The 13,656-nt window shown below is 62.6% G+C and overlaps 1 protein-coding gene across 1 annotated transcript; it reads left to right on the top strand.

Annotated features, from left to right (window-relative positions):
• Nucleotides 1–2,474: 2,474 nt before the first annotated feature.
• Nucleotides 2,475–13,656, top strand: KIF18B (kinesin family member 18B). The gene is made up of 15 exons (XM_086478169.1): nt 2,475–2,784; nt 5,455–5,612; nt 5,782–5,886; nt 6,139–6,249; nt 7,718–7,915; nt 8,121–8,297; nt 8,687–8,761; nt 8,880–8,992; nt 9,298–9,430; nt 10,239–10,339; nt 10,533–10,753; nt 11,486–12,029; nt 12,804–12,899; nt 13,105–13,196; nt 13,541–13,656. The coding sequence occupies exons 1-15, from the start codon at nt 2,475–2,477 to the stop codon at nt 13,654–13,656; spliced, it is 2,550 nt and encodes an 849-aa protein (XP_086334295.1).

Genomic DNA, 13,656 nt, shown 5'->3' with positions numbered 1-13,656 from the left:
GCCTGGACCCACGGCATCGCCCCCCAGCCCTCCAGCCCCACGGCATCCCCCTGCTGCCGTCCAGCCCTGCGGCGTCCCCCCACGGTATCCCCCAATGACCGCCCACATCCCTCTGCCGTGGGTCGGCCCCACAGCGTCCCCCTGCAGCCATCGAGCCCCACGGCGTCCCCGCCTCCCCGCTATCCAGTGACTGTCCAGCCCCATGGCATCCCTCTGCCGTGGGTCGGCTCCCTGCTGCCACCCAGCCCCACGGCAAGACCACCCAGCCCCACAGCATCCCCTCACTGCTCTCCAGCCCTATAACCTCCCCTTGCTACTGTCCAGCCCCACGGTATCCCTCTGCCGTGGTCCAGACCCACGGCATTCCCCCCACAGCGCTCCAGGCCATCTAGGTTGCCCCAATCCACCCCCCCCTTGCCCATCCGCTCACCCCACGGCTGCTAATCCAGGGCTGGGGGGCCGCAGGGAGCCGGGGGTCGGCAAGAGGCTGGGGGACCCCCCTGCGCTGCCCCACTGCGCCCCCATGCCCTGGCTGCGTGCCCCGCTTGGCCCCATAGCGCCCCGCTCCCCACTGCCTCCCCACGCCCGGGGCGATGCCGGGGGCCGGGGGGTCCCCGCCGGCGTGTAGATATGTACAGGACGCGCAGGTGTCAATACGGGTGACCCCCCACGCCGTCCCCGGCCAGCCCCGTGCTGGGGGGCTGCGCTGGGGTGGGGGGAGATGCCTTGCTGCCTGCCCCCGGGGCGACTCCATGGTAAAGCAGAGCTGTGACCTCTCCCCGTCTGCTGTCTGTGTCCCCGCGTGGGGCAGAGCCAACGTCCCCCACCCCGGGGACGGGGTCCTCCTGCTCCCCACCTGCCCGCAACCAACCCTGCTTGGCTTCCCAAATCGGCCCAGCCTGGGGGTGCCGGGAGAGGCTCCCCTGTCCCCAAGGGCTGGTGTGACCCCTCTGCCACCTCCAGTGGGGACGCTGGGGGTGCCACCGCCGCTGTGTCCCTGTCCCCAGAGCCCAGGTGGCCCCATGAAGGGGTGTCCCCTCAGGGACACGGTGTCCCCACTGCAAGGGGGGGGGAACACAGTCAGGTCATGCAGAGCCGTGGGGACCCTCCAACACGTGCACCCGTCACCGCTGCCTCGGTGCGGGCAGGACGTGGCCCAATTAGAGGTGACAGCGGGTGCCCGGGGCCACCGTCCGCCTCCTGAGCTGCTGCGGTGGGGTCAGAGGACAGGAGCCATCGAGGACAAGTGGGTGGCCCTGGGGACAGGGTGTGGGGGTGAGGTGCCCCCCCCCCCCCCCCCCCCGGCCCCTTTGGATCCCTGGTGCTCGTTACTCAGCGCTAATTAACGGTGACGAGGCAGCTCGTTAGGGCCGGGGCTGTCAGCTCTGTGAGGAGAAGGCCGCCATTAGGGCCCAGCCATCACCCCAGCTGGCACTGGGGGGGGGGGGGTTGGGGGACGGGACCCCGGGCCTCTCAGCCCGCCCTGGCCCCTCGGCCGGGCTCTCCCCACAAGACAGCGCTTGGGCCGCCGGTTCTCGCCGCCTCAAGGGGCCGCCCCGGCGCGGTGGCCGCGGCAGCGATGGGGATGGGTCAGTTGGGGGGGGGGGGGGGGGGGGGGGGGAAGATGGCTGCCGGCCCAGGGCAAGGCGGGACTACAACTCCCACGCGGCGCCGCGCGGCGAGTGGGCGGGGCGCGCGGCGCGGGGCGAGCCAATGGGAGGGGAGGTGTGTGGCGCGGGGCCAATCCAAAAAGTGGGCGTGGCCCGGCGGACAGTTTGAAGTCGTTGCGGCGGAGGCGATGGGTGAGCGGCGCTGGGGGCGCCGGAGCGCTCGGAGCCGGGGCGGGCGGCGATGGGGGCGGCTCAGGGGCCCCCTGTAGGGTCCCCGGGGCCGGGAGTGGTCGGTGGGTGTCTATAGGGGCTGGGGGCGGGGTGTGGTGCTCGAGAGGAGGAGGTGTGGGGGTCCGGGGAGGCTATAGGAGCCTGAGAGGGGGCAGGTATGGCTGGGGGGGGGGGGGGGGGGGGGCGGCTATAAGGGCTTGAAAGGGAGGGGGTCGGGCTTTGAGGGGGGATGTGGGGGGCTGAAGGATGGGGGGATCGGGCTGTGAGGGCCTGAAGGTGGGGTGAAGGTAGGGATGTGGGAGGGGGTTGTGGGGTCCCAAAGGGGATGTAGGGCTGTTGGGGAGGCTGTGGGGGCGTGAAGGGGCTTTAGGGCCTTGGGGGGGGGGGGGGGGTTACAAGGGCAGCTAGATGGGCACTGGTGGGAGTTAGGACAGGGAGGGGGTGGTAGCATGGCCCGGGGTGGGGGTGTGATCCCTTACACACCCTTGGGCTCGCCCTCCACGACTTCACCCCTTGGCTGACACGTTCCCCCCCCACCCAGAGCGTGTGAGGCCCCTGGGATGTTTGAACCCACAGCCGTGTTCTGCAGCCCGATCCGTGCCCCCACGCAACCTCTCCCCTGTTCTCTTGACGATGGGCCCCCCCGCTGAGGACAGCACCGTGGCTGTCACGGTGCGGGTGCGGCCCCCCGCCCCCTGCGAGCGGGAGCGGGCTGCGCCCCCCATCCTGCGTGTCGTCGACCAGCACATCCTCATCCTCAACCCTGAGGAGCCTGGCGGCCCCCCCGGCTGCGTGCAACCCCCCCGTGGGCCCAAGCACCAGAGCAAGGACCTGAAGTTTGTCTTTGACCGGGTTTTCGGGGAGAAGGCCACGCAGGAGGAGGTGTTCCAGCACACCACCTGCGAGCTGTTGGACAGCTTCCTCAACGGCTACAACTGCTCCGGTAAGACCTGGCAAACCCTTTGGATCCTCGCAGGAGCTTGTGCCCTTTCTGCTCTCAGGCTGGGTGGGCTCAGCAGAGCCGTGGAGTTGTTTTGGAAGCCCCCAGGCAGTTGGGGAGATGGGGGGGACACAACAGTAATGCAAAACCAGACAGCCTTAAACTTGGTGGCACCAAGCTGTGGCAGTTGCAGGTGTGATCGGGACAGGGATGATCCTGACATGGAGATGTTGTCTAATCTCAGCAGGTAAATGAGGGGAAGCAAAACATGAAGTGCTCTTACAGAATCACAGACTGGTTTGGGTTGGAACGGACCTTAAAGATCACCTAGTTCCACCCCCCTGCCCTGGGCAGGGACACCTCCCACCACACCAGGTTGCTCCCAGCCCCATCCAGCCTGGCCTTGAGCACTGCCAGGGAGGGGGCAGCCGCAGCCGCTCTGGGCAACCTCTGCCAGTGTCTCACCATCCTCACCACAAAACATTTCTTTCTTTTGTCCAGTCTAAACCTGCCCTCTGTCAGTTAAAAACCGTTGGCCCTTGTCCTGTCCACTACAAGCCATGGTAAAAAAATGCCTCCCTGACTTGTAAGCCCTCTTTCAGCACCGAAGGCTGCAGTAAGGTCTCCCTGGAGCCTTCTCTTCTCCAGGCTGAACAACCCCAACTCCCTCTGCCTCTCTCCAGAGCAGAGCTCTTGCAGCCCTCTGACCATCTTCGTGGCCTCCTCTGGACCCGCTTCGAGCTGGTGTTGTGCTGGGGGCCCGGAGCGGGATGCAGTGCTCCAGGGGGGAGAGGGTTTGTGGAGCAGGCAGGGAGAGACCTGGCCAGGCTGGGAAAGCAGGTGACTAAGAACCTGCAAAGATGAACACAGGCAAGTGTGCAGTCTTGCACTTGGCAGGGAGATAACCCAGGAGCCCAGTACAGGCTGGGATCTTTGTGGCTGGGGAGCAGCCTCATTGGGAAGGACCTGGGGGTCCTGGTGGAGGACGACCGAAATGGGAATCAGCAGTGCAATGGGGCAGCAGCGAAGGCCAGTTGGATCTGAGGCTGCATCCCCAGGGGCGTTTCTAGCTCAGATAGAGACGTGATCGTCCCACCCAGTGCTGTGTCCAGCTCTGGTCCCCACAAGTCAAGAAGGACACAGAGTGGAGAGTTTCCAAAGGAGGGCCACGGAGGTGATCTGAGGGCTGGAGAGCCTGCCCTAGGGAGCAAGGAGCCGGGTCTCTTCTCCCTGGAGGAGGCTCAGGGGGAACCTCATCAGTTTTTAAGTATTTAAAGGGCAGCTACAGAGAGGTCACAAGAAAACAAGGGGCAACAGGTACATACTGTATTAGGAGAGGTTTCATCTCAATATGAGAAAGACTTTTTACAGTGAGAATATCCACTGAAACAACGTCCCAGGGGGCGTAGCGGAGCCCCCACTTCTGGAGGTGACCAAGGCGCCACCGGGCGGGAGGTGTGAGGATCTCATCTGGGTTCCCTTTCCCGTGAAAGCTGGGACCTGATGATGCCTCCAGGTCTCTCGCGGCCTGGGCTGTTCGGTGGTTCTGTGATTCTGGGGGCCGCAGCTTGGCACTTTAGATGTGATGTAGAGGATGGAGGTGGGCGTTGGGGTAGAAAATGAGGCCGAGCAGGCACTTTCCAGGTATTCTGAAGGATGGGGATCACTTGCTCCCTGCTCTCTTGGGACGGGAAGGATGGGAAGAAGAAATCAGGTGGATCTGTAGCACAAAGGGCACCTTGGTTTTTGCCAATTGCTGTGATGGGCAGAGCTTTGGGAGGATGCGGAGTTTCGGAGTGGGATCTGGGGTGAAGCAGCCACATCTCGGGGTGCTTCGAGGGTTGCCGTGCCCCTCGTGAGCGCCTCCCAAGCTGGCAGCTCTGCATGGCCGGGTCTGAAAGCTCCTCGCTGGGTCTGAAAGCTCCTCGCCTGCCGGCGCAGCCCCCCGTGCCACTCGCAGGCTGTCAGCAGAGGAGCGGCTTAACGAGCACGTTGCTTCTGCGAGGAGGCACCGAGCGGGTGACGACCGCTCTCCTGTCTCATCATGCGCTGGGCCGGGCACTGGGACCGCAGGATGCTATTCCTGGCTCTCCAGCGTGCTCTGCGAGCCTCTGAAGGCTGCCTCTGTCACCGTCCCCACTTGGCAGGCACGTCTCGTGTCTCCATCTGCATGAAATAACTGCAGGATCCTCAAATGAGAGCGTCGGGAAGCACCGAGTGCTGCTAATGGGGAGAAGGGCTGAGGCTCTCTAGATGAGCGTGTCCTGCTCTGGTGGTGATGCTTCAAAGAGGGTGTTGAAAGATGGGTGGGGAAATGAGGTGAATTACAAGGTCTGGAAGAAGCAGCACCTTCTGGTGAGAGACGGGGGAACGGGACTGCTCGGTTTGTGAAAGGGAAGGTTCAGGGGTGACTCGAGCACCTGAGCAGGTGATGTTTGGGAACTCGTTCTGTCTCTCTGCTAAATTAGAGAGGCTGAAACGAGGAAAAAAATTGCACTGACGGCCAGCGTGGCTGGCACAGGGTAATTAGCTTTGCCTCGTCTCCACAAAGCCTGCGAGCGGCTCCCGCTGTCGGGCTTGCAGCGGGAAGCTCTCCGCCCCGGCGAGGAGCGGAGGTTATGCCGCTCCCATTAATTAGCGATGGTTTCAACCATCCACCCTTTCTCCCTCCAGTGTTTGCCTACGGCGCAACGGGGGCAGGAAAAACCTACACCATGCTGGGCTCGGAGAAAAGCCCTGGCATCATGTACCTCACCATGGTGGAGCTGTACAAGAGGATCGAGGCCCGAAAGGAGGAGAAGGACTGCGAGGTCCAAGTCTCCTACCAGGAGGTAATGCTGCGGCCGAGCCGTGTCCCCTCCTGCCTCCGGGTCACCGTCGCTAAGAGTTGGGGTTGGTCCCGACCCCATAGGTGGTGTTGGGGGGGACCCCGGGTTGTGGTGACCCCGGGGCACACAGCTCCTCTCTCTGCTCAGCCTTACGTCGCGTTCCCTGCTCCAGGTGTACAACGAGCAGATCCACGACCTGCTGGAGCCCAAGGGCCCTCTGGCCATCCGGGAGGATCCGGAGAAAGGAGTCGTGGTTCAGGGTCTCTCCTTCCACCAGGTGGGTGTAAAAAACGGGCACAAGCTCTGGGCAGCGCTGCGCCTGCCCCGGTCCTGAACGCAAAGGCTGAGGGACGTGGCGGGGGGTGAAGACACGGGGGCGACGTCTGCGTGGCTGCTGGCCGGCAGCAAACGTGCCCCGAGCTGGAACGCACCCCGGAGAGCAGCAGGATGCCCCGGCACCGCGGTGGGTCATCTCGGCACCCATGTACAGGGTGCGCTGACGCCCGCCCTCCTGCCCGTTCTCTCCCAGCCCGTGTCAGCGGAGCAGCTTCTGGAGATGTTGGCCAACGGCAACAAGAACCGGACGCAGCATCCCACCGACGCCAACGCCACCTCCTCCCGCTCGCACGCTGTCTTCCAGGTGAGGGCTGGTGGTTGCGGTATCGCTCGGGATCTGGGCCAAAAAGGGGGTGAGGGAGCAAGCCTGGGCCAGGACTGGCCTCGCAGCATTCCTGCTGCTGCCCCTGGTGTGCCATGGGGAAAACTGGAGTGGTTGGAGCCCCAAAAAGAGAGGTAGGGGGCTGGGCAGGCTGCTGGCCAGCGCTGCAACAGGACAGCACACACTGGTCATGCTGGTGGCCGTGTCTCCCGGACAGCCCCGTGCTCTCAGCTTGGTGTGACACGTCCCAAAGGCTGAAATTTCACTTTGTGCTTTTGACTCTTGTCCCCTCAGCGTGTGGGAGCCTGACCCAGAGCAGAGGGGCCCTGTTCTCCCGGGCTCCTGCGTGTGCCTCCCCCGCTGCCACGGGCAGGCACTCTGCTCTGCGCCGCCGTGGCCCCCTCAGCCCTGAGCTGGGAGTTGCGCCCCCCTGGGGGCTTTGTCAATTTGCTCCCCGGTTTCTCGGCGCTCTCCTACGCAAACCTGCCAGTCGATTTCCATTCCAGCCAGGCCCTTCCCTGAATTAGCAGGGTCGTCACGGCTGCGTGGGGAGACGGAGGGCTCTGACTGTCATTTCAGTGCCTTGCCCGTCGCTGCTCGCAGGAGGGAAGTCCAGGTGTCTGGATGCTTTCCCAGCCAGCTTCCCAGCTGGGCTTGTCGGTGGGTGCTGGATTCCTGCCTGCCGCGAGGCCATTAGCCGTGCTGGAAATCTGCCCTTCCTGCTGCCGGCTCTGCCTCCCGGCAGGCAGACCATGGGCTGGTGAGGGTGCAGGACTGGTTACCGGCCTCCAGCATCTCCGTGGCACCTTCAGTCCATGCAGGAGTTGCTCCTGGGGGGCTGAGGGTGTTCCAGGGCGGTGGAGGAAGCGTTTGCTTCTCCCAGGACATCTTTAGGGGTGCAGAAGGGGAAGTTGCAGAGTGCTTTCAAGTGAGTCCTGTTGGCTGTGTCCCTCCTTGCCTGCACCAGCCAGGAACTGGGCTTGGCACTGAAAGCCCTTGCTGGATGCCACCCCAGGGGCACCGCGAGGCTGTCTGCGGGCTGGCAGCCCCCCGCGGGGTCTGGGTTGCCGGCAACATCCACAGTCAGAGTCTGGTCTGGGGCTGCCACCGTGTGGCGGGGTCACACCTGGGGCTCTGGATTGGGGCGCTGCCCTCCGGGGACCCGACCAGCTGTACCCCGCTGGCTCCCCGAGCGCCAGAGTTGCTGCTTATTTTCGTGGCTCTGTCGCTTCCTGCGAGATCCCTTCCGTGGCGTTGGTGCTCGCGTCACTGACGAGTTTTCAGCTTGTCTTCTCGGCGTGCCGGGCTCCTCTCTTCCCCCTGCTCAATCTCACAGCCTGTGATCCACCTCGCCATCCCTCTATAAACACTGAATCCGGTGAGGCCGGCGCCAACCCGCCCCCCCGCCTGCCTGGCTGAGCCGCAGCCTCACCCGTCTCTGCCCTCGCAGATCTATGTGAAGCAGCAGGACCGCATTGGCGGCCGCTCCCGGGATCTGCAAGTGGCCAAGATGAGCTTGATCGACCTGGCAGGCTCAGAGCGAGCTTCGGTCGCCAACACCAAGGGAGAGCGGCTCCGGGAGGGAGCCAACATCAACCGCTCGCTGCTGGCCCTCATCAACGTCATCAACGCGCTGGCTGACGCGAAGGTAACGCTGTTGCTCGCATAGAGCCGGGCTCTGGCTCGCTGGGAAGGGTGAATGGGGGGTGTCAAGTGATGGCCGAGCTGGCGTGAGGCAGCCTGGGCTCCGAGAGGTGCTGTGGGATGAGCGTGGCCATCCCCTTGTGAGGCAGGGCTCGGAGCTGAGCGCCCAAGGGCCGAAAGCTGAGCAGACCCTTGATCTCTTGGTGCAGAGCAAGAAAACCCACGTCCCGTACAGGGACAGCAAGCTCACGCGCTTGCTGAAGGACTCCATCGGCGGCAACTGCCGCACCGTCATGGTGGCTGCGGTGAGTCCCTCCGCGCTGGCCTACGAGGACACCTACAACACCCTCAAGTATGCCAGCCGGGCCAAGGAGATCAAGCTGTCGGTGAGGACCTCGTGGTGATCTGCAGCGTGGTGATCACACCTGCTGGGGGCGGGTGGGAAGGAGCCTGGGGCGTGGTGGGGTAGATTAGTGGGTGCCTCCCTTCTCCAGATTGAGTTTTCCAGCCCTGGGGGTGCCCCTGCAGGCAGCAAGCAGCTGATGAAGCTGCAGCCAGCGTGTGCCTGGTCTTCTGCTGAAGCTGTTTAGCCCAGAGCCCAAAAAGGCTTGTGACTGCGGCAGCAGGTCCCTGAGCGCAGATCGTGTCCACCACAACCACCCTGGGGACCCTGGAGCTTGGAGGAGGCTGAGGAGCTGCCCTGCTCCAGCATCAGGAGAGGGGTACGTGCTGCCCCAGGGCTTCTTTAACCTCTGCCTCGTCCCTGTCTCTGCAGCTGAAGAGCAACGTGATCAGCTATGACGGCCACGTTAGTAAATACTGCGAGACCTGCGAGCGGCTGAAAGCGGAGGTGAGGTGCTGGCGGGGAGGGCAGGGTTCTGTCTCTACCTGTGGTCTGCTTGGGGCACGGACCTCCCAGCTCCTGGAGTCACGAAACCATCCAAGCAGCAGATCATCCTCCCTCGCAGGTGGCAGCTCTGCGGGTGAAGCTTCGTGCCTGCAAGGACGCTGCCCGGGAGTCGCAGAACCAGGCGCCGGCGCTGCCAGTTCCCCTGAGCTCCAGCGCAGTGGGGCTGCCCAGGTGAGGCTGGTGGGGAGGAGGGACAGAGCTTGGTGTGATCTCCTGGTGTCCCCCCCGTGTCAGGAGGCTGCAGGGGTTTAGCGCTGGTCAGAGCCCAGGGGTCTGTCAGAGCAGGTGAGCCTCTCTGCTGGGGGGCACCATCATCCTGACTGTGGCTGGGTGTAGCTGTGAAGACAGACCACAGCGCACAAGGGAAGCTGCAAATCCCAAATCTTCTTTGACCCATCCAGAAACTTTTTAGGGAACGTGATGGCTTCCCCACTGGATCTTCTCTGGCTCAGTGGCTTCTTCTCTAACTTCTGTAGGTTGGAGGAAGCTGTCCCAAAGACAGGCTCGGCCCTGGATGGTCAGAGGGAGAGTGATGGAGAGCAGCTGGAGCTGGAAGCTGGATTGCCTGTCCAGATGCAGATGGAGTTGGAGGAGGAGGTGAGAGAAAGGGTAGGTGGTGCAGGAGGGCTTGGCATGATGAGCAGGGCCTAGTGGAGGCCAGTGGGGCTCAAATACCCTCGAGGGGTACACTGGGCATGCTGGGAGAGGGCAGGAGTTCAGCTAAGTCTGTGAGGTCCTGGCTCAGCCTGTGCTGGCCTGTGGATTGCTAGCAAAACTCCTTAACGTCCCAGATAACAGGGAGTTTGGGGACCAAACTCAGCTCAAATATGGGCTAACCCTAGGCTAGATAGATAAGGATTTTTGGCTGATTGCTCCAGGCTCCAGAGGAAATGCCTTGCAGCAGCCCCAGAGCAACCCACCAGACAGATCTCCAGGTGGAACCAAAGAAGTTTTCCAGCAGCCAGACAGAGACGTGAGTGTCCCCACATGAATGTCCTCTTGTTTGCCTGAGGAGGACGGGTTGTCCACCCTCCTGTTGCACATTGCCATCCTGAGGACGGGCTAGATGGATGTGGGACCAGGTCTTTGCTTGCAGATGACTGCCTGCCCTCTAAAAGAAGGGGTTTGGCTCCCTTGGGATCGAATCCCATGGGATAATCTCTCCTGGAAATGCCAGCAATTAAGGTTTCCGGGCACAGCAACTATGTGAGCCTTAAGTGTGCGTCGTTAGTCCTGAAATTACCTCAGTGAAGCCTCTCCTCCTCCATCGGCTCCCCAAGGTCCTGCCCTGGCAGGGCTCCCGTGGCACCATCTGCTGATGTCTCTGCCCCAAGCGTCTTGGCAGAATGAACCTCTTTAGAAAGGTCTTTTGAGGGGGGCTGGCCCTGACGTGTGCCTGGGTCTCTGATGCCTCTAGCTGAGCTACCGAGTGTCTGAAGCCCAGCAAAAAGTCCGTGGATGCCATTTGGTCCCTTGTAACCAACAGGTGAACATAAAACTCGCAGCTCAGGTTCTCCAGTAAGAGAGTCACAGCTTGGGTACCTCGCAGCTTTCAAAGTTTGCTTCTCTTGGCCCAAAATTCTGCCAACAGGCTCTGCCCTGCCCAAGGACGTGTTTCAGAGGTGACACTGGTGGTGCTGAGCCTCTGTTACTGGTGACACTGGCTCAAGCTCACCTGCTAACTGGGTTCTTGGGTCTGTCTCTGTCCCAGGCTGATGGCCACCATCCTGAGTGTTGTCCGGCAGCAGTATTCCCTCCTGAAGGCTGCCAACCTCCTGACTCCTGCCATGGTCTCTGAATATGAGGAACTGGAGCGCCTGGTCCGGCAGGAGACTGGTGGGAGCCTGGAGCAAGCCGTGGCTCCGAAGAGACCTGCGGGGGTCAGCGGGGCCACCCCAGCCGGGAGAGCACAGCAGGGCTGTGACGGTGAGGGTTTGGATTTGGGACGCTCCGGGCTGTCCCCTCTCCTTTGCCTCAGCACGCACCGGAGGAGCCGGCGGTGGTGGGGGTCAGCTCCAGCCACGGGCACGGGGCAGGGAGACGAGTTTCTTCTGACGTGGTGCCCGGCGGGTTGTGCCGAGAGCAGCTGCAGCCTCGCTCTGTGGAGCGATCCAGGGCACGGCAGGAGCCGTGAGCAGCCCCTGTCCCCGGGGAGCTCAGCGTGTGTGTGTGTGCAAGTCAGCTTCAACACAAGTGACATTTCTGCTCCAGGAGCCCAAAGCAGCAGTTCTCATCCTAATTTTTTTTTTTTTTCCTCATCTTGTTTACTCCTCCGTGGTACATTTGCCCAAGTCAGCCGTGCTGTAGCCTCCCAGCTGGCAGCCTGTGTCTGCCCAGGGCCGAGCTCTTCCTCCTCAGCCTCGGGGCCAATGCACGAACCTGAGAGCGAAGCTGTGGGCTCAGCAGACCCCATTTTCCGGGGATGGCCCAGGCATGGCCACGGGGCACTTGCTTTGGGACCAGCCCGGTGCCTTCAGGCTGGCAAGGCGCAGGATGGTTTGTGCTGGCTCTTCTCCTCTGCGTTTAGTGTGGCTTGATGCAAGTGGCTGCTGTTGAGTTCTCTGGGCAGATCTGAGCTGAGGTGGGGGGCAGAGAGGGACCCGTGGGGTTTGGGGGTGCCTGGGAACTGCAGGCAGGGAGGTGACTGTTTCTTTGCTCCTTTAGCAGAGGCATCTGTCGCCGTGCCCAGCGCCCCTGGGACGAGCACCGCCCCGCAGTGCTTGCAGCAGCTCACTCCGCTTTCCCACTCCACCCTGGCGGCTCCCAGCCCGATGAAGAAGAGGAGGAAACTGGAGACGACACGCGCTGCTCGGCTGGGAACTCCCCGCAGCCTCAGAGCACAAATGAAACGCCAGCGGAGACGTGGGAAAGCAGCAGAGGCTCCCGGGACACCGCAGACCTCGAGCACCCCCTGTCTCAAAGCAGCACCTCAGGCACCCCCTGTCTCCCCGGTGCCATCGTCCAGCACCCCCAAAACCTGCCCACTGACACTCCTCAAAAGCCCTGTGCCACTGGCCTTGCTGGCTGCCCAGAACACCAGCACCCTGCCTGCCGCCCCCGTCCACGCCCTGAATGTGACTTTTGAGGTCTGCCAGGTCACCAGCCCGTGCGACGTGATCGACCCAGCTGCCTACATCGAGCCTGAAGTCCCCGTCTGGGACAATGTCCAGGGCATCCTAAACAAGCAGGATGGCCCCTTCATACCCAAGTAAGTGCTGCCCAGGATGGGTCAATAGTGTTTTTGGGAAGCCCCCCTCCATGGTCTTGCTGTCTGGGGGGATCCTTTGTGGGCAGAAGACACGTGGCCTGCAGACGGGCAGCCAGCGGGCCGAGCTCATGTGTGAATCGCTTGTGAGGATATAAAAAGCATTCCAAGAAAATATCTCTCCTTTTCCCTTTGGACATGGAGAAGCATCCTCCAGATGGCTTCTGAAGCCCCACGTGCTGGTTGGGAAGCCGGTGGGGCATCGTCTCTCCTCCCAGAGAGGCTGGAGCGAGGGTCAGGACAGCGCAGTGGGGGGTTTTTTGGGTGTGGTTTTTTTTTTTGTTTGGTTGTTTTTGGTTTTGGTTTGGTTTGGTTTTGTTTTGGTTTGGTTTTTAATGCTGGTGCTTCAAAGAGGCTCTGGATTTCACAGAGTTGCATGAATTCGTGTGAGCACCCAAAACCAGAGCTTGGCACACCATTAGTAATGCAGGACTCCCTTAAGTCTCCCTTCTCCTCCTGTAGCTCTAGGAAGGAGTTCCTATGGAGGGTAACTGGGGAAACTGAGGTACAGGGAAACAGCCCAGCCAGGGAGCAGCAATACCCGGGTGGCTGCCACCTCCTGTGTGCAGCTCCTGGGGACTTATCTCTGTTTGAACCATTTTCCCCTGCAAAACTGTGACTTCTGTTCCCCGCGGGTGGCCTGGCCTCCTCCCAGCCTCGTTGAAGCGGGCGGTCAGGATCCAGCCCTGGCACTGACCCCCTCTTCCTCACCTGCAGAACCTGCATCCCGGTGTTTGCTGCGAGGGGTTCCTCCACCCCCAAGCCCTTCTCCAGCTCCCAAGCACCCGTGCAGAAGCGGAAGCAAGCGGAGAGGTGAGGCAGCCGCAGGCACCCCGTGCCCCAGGGCGCTCCGTGCAGGCAGCGAGGGCTGGCAGCTCCTGCCTGGGCTCCCTCCTGGGGCTTGAGCCCCCATCCCTGCCTGCATCGGCTTTGCCTCGCCCGTGACATCTGGGGACAGGGTGGGGGGGCCTCCATCCCGAGCTTCGGGGGTTTAAAACGGCCCTTTTCCCTTTCGCAGCGCTGCTCTCCCCTCCCTGGGTGGGCCCCAGAGCCGCGTTGCCCAAGTCCCGAGCAGCAGCCGGAGACCCGTGCGGCCCTCCCGCATCCCAGGTGAGCCCCGCGCCCCTCCGCACCCCGCCGGGTGCCCGGGGAGCCCCTCTCCTCGCGGCACGATGGGCTGTGGGAGTGAGCCCTGCCTCGGGAAGGGCAGCAAACTGGTCCTGGGCCAGCCCCGCTCTGGTTTTGGGGGGAAAACATCTGGGAATTGGGATATTTGGCATTGGTGGAAGATGCCGTTTGGGGTTTGGGGTTCGCAGCCCCAGCCTCGGGGAAAGGGGGTGGGTGCTTGGAGAGGGGTAGAAAGGAGAAGGGGGCTGGATCTCTGTCAGGAAGGGACCTGGCTTTGCTGATTTTTACCCAGGAACTGCCTCATCCTCTTCTTTTTCCATCCTCAGAGCTTTCTTCAAGAGCTCTTGCCTGGAAGAGCAGCAGGAAGACCACCAAACCCCCCCCAGACCTCACCAGCGCCCCCACTACTTCCACCCCCAAGCCACTGAAGCTCTTATGCTGA

This window comes from Leptosomus discolor, chromosome 25, assembly GCF_034619465.1.
Source record: "Leptosomus discolor isolate bLepDis1 chromosome 25, bLepDis1.hap2, whole genome shotgun sequence".
In the NCBI taxonomy this organism is placed as follows: Eukaryota; Metazoa; Chordata; class Aves; order Leptosomiformes; family Leptosomidae; genus Leptosomus; species Leptosomus discolor.
Note: the sequence above shows the minus strand (reverse complement) of the source record. Positions and strands in the feature narration are given on the sequence as shown.

Excerpts from the sequence above, each read along its gene's own strand:
- KIF18B (XM_086478169.1), top strand. The coding sequence starts at position 2,475 with ATGGGCCCCCCCGCTGAGGACAGCACCGTGGCTGTCACGGTGCGGGTG. Across the intron at positions 8,762-8,879 it reads GCGAGCGGCTGAAAGCGGAG|GTGGCAGCTCTGCGGGTGAA; the intron begins GTGAGGTGCTGG and ends CCTCCCTCGCAG. Across the intron at positions 13,197-13,540 it reads GCGGCCCTCCCGCATCCCAG|AGCTTTCTTCAAGAGCTCTT; the intron begins GTGAGCCCCGCG and ends TTCCATCCTCAG.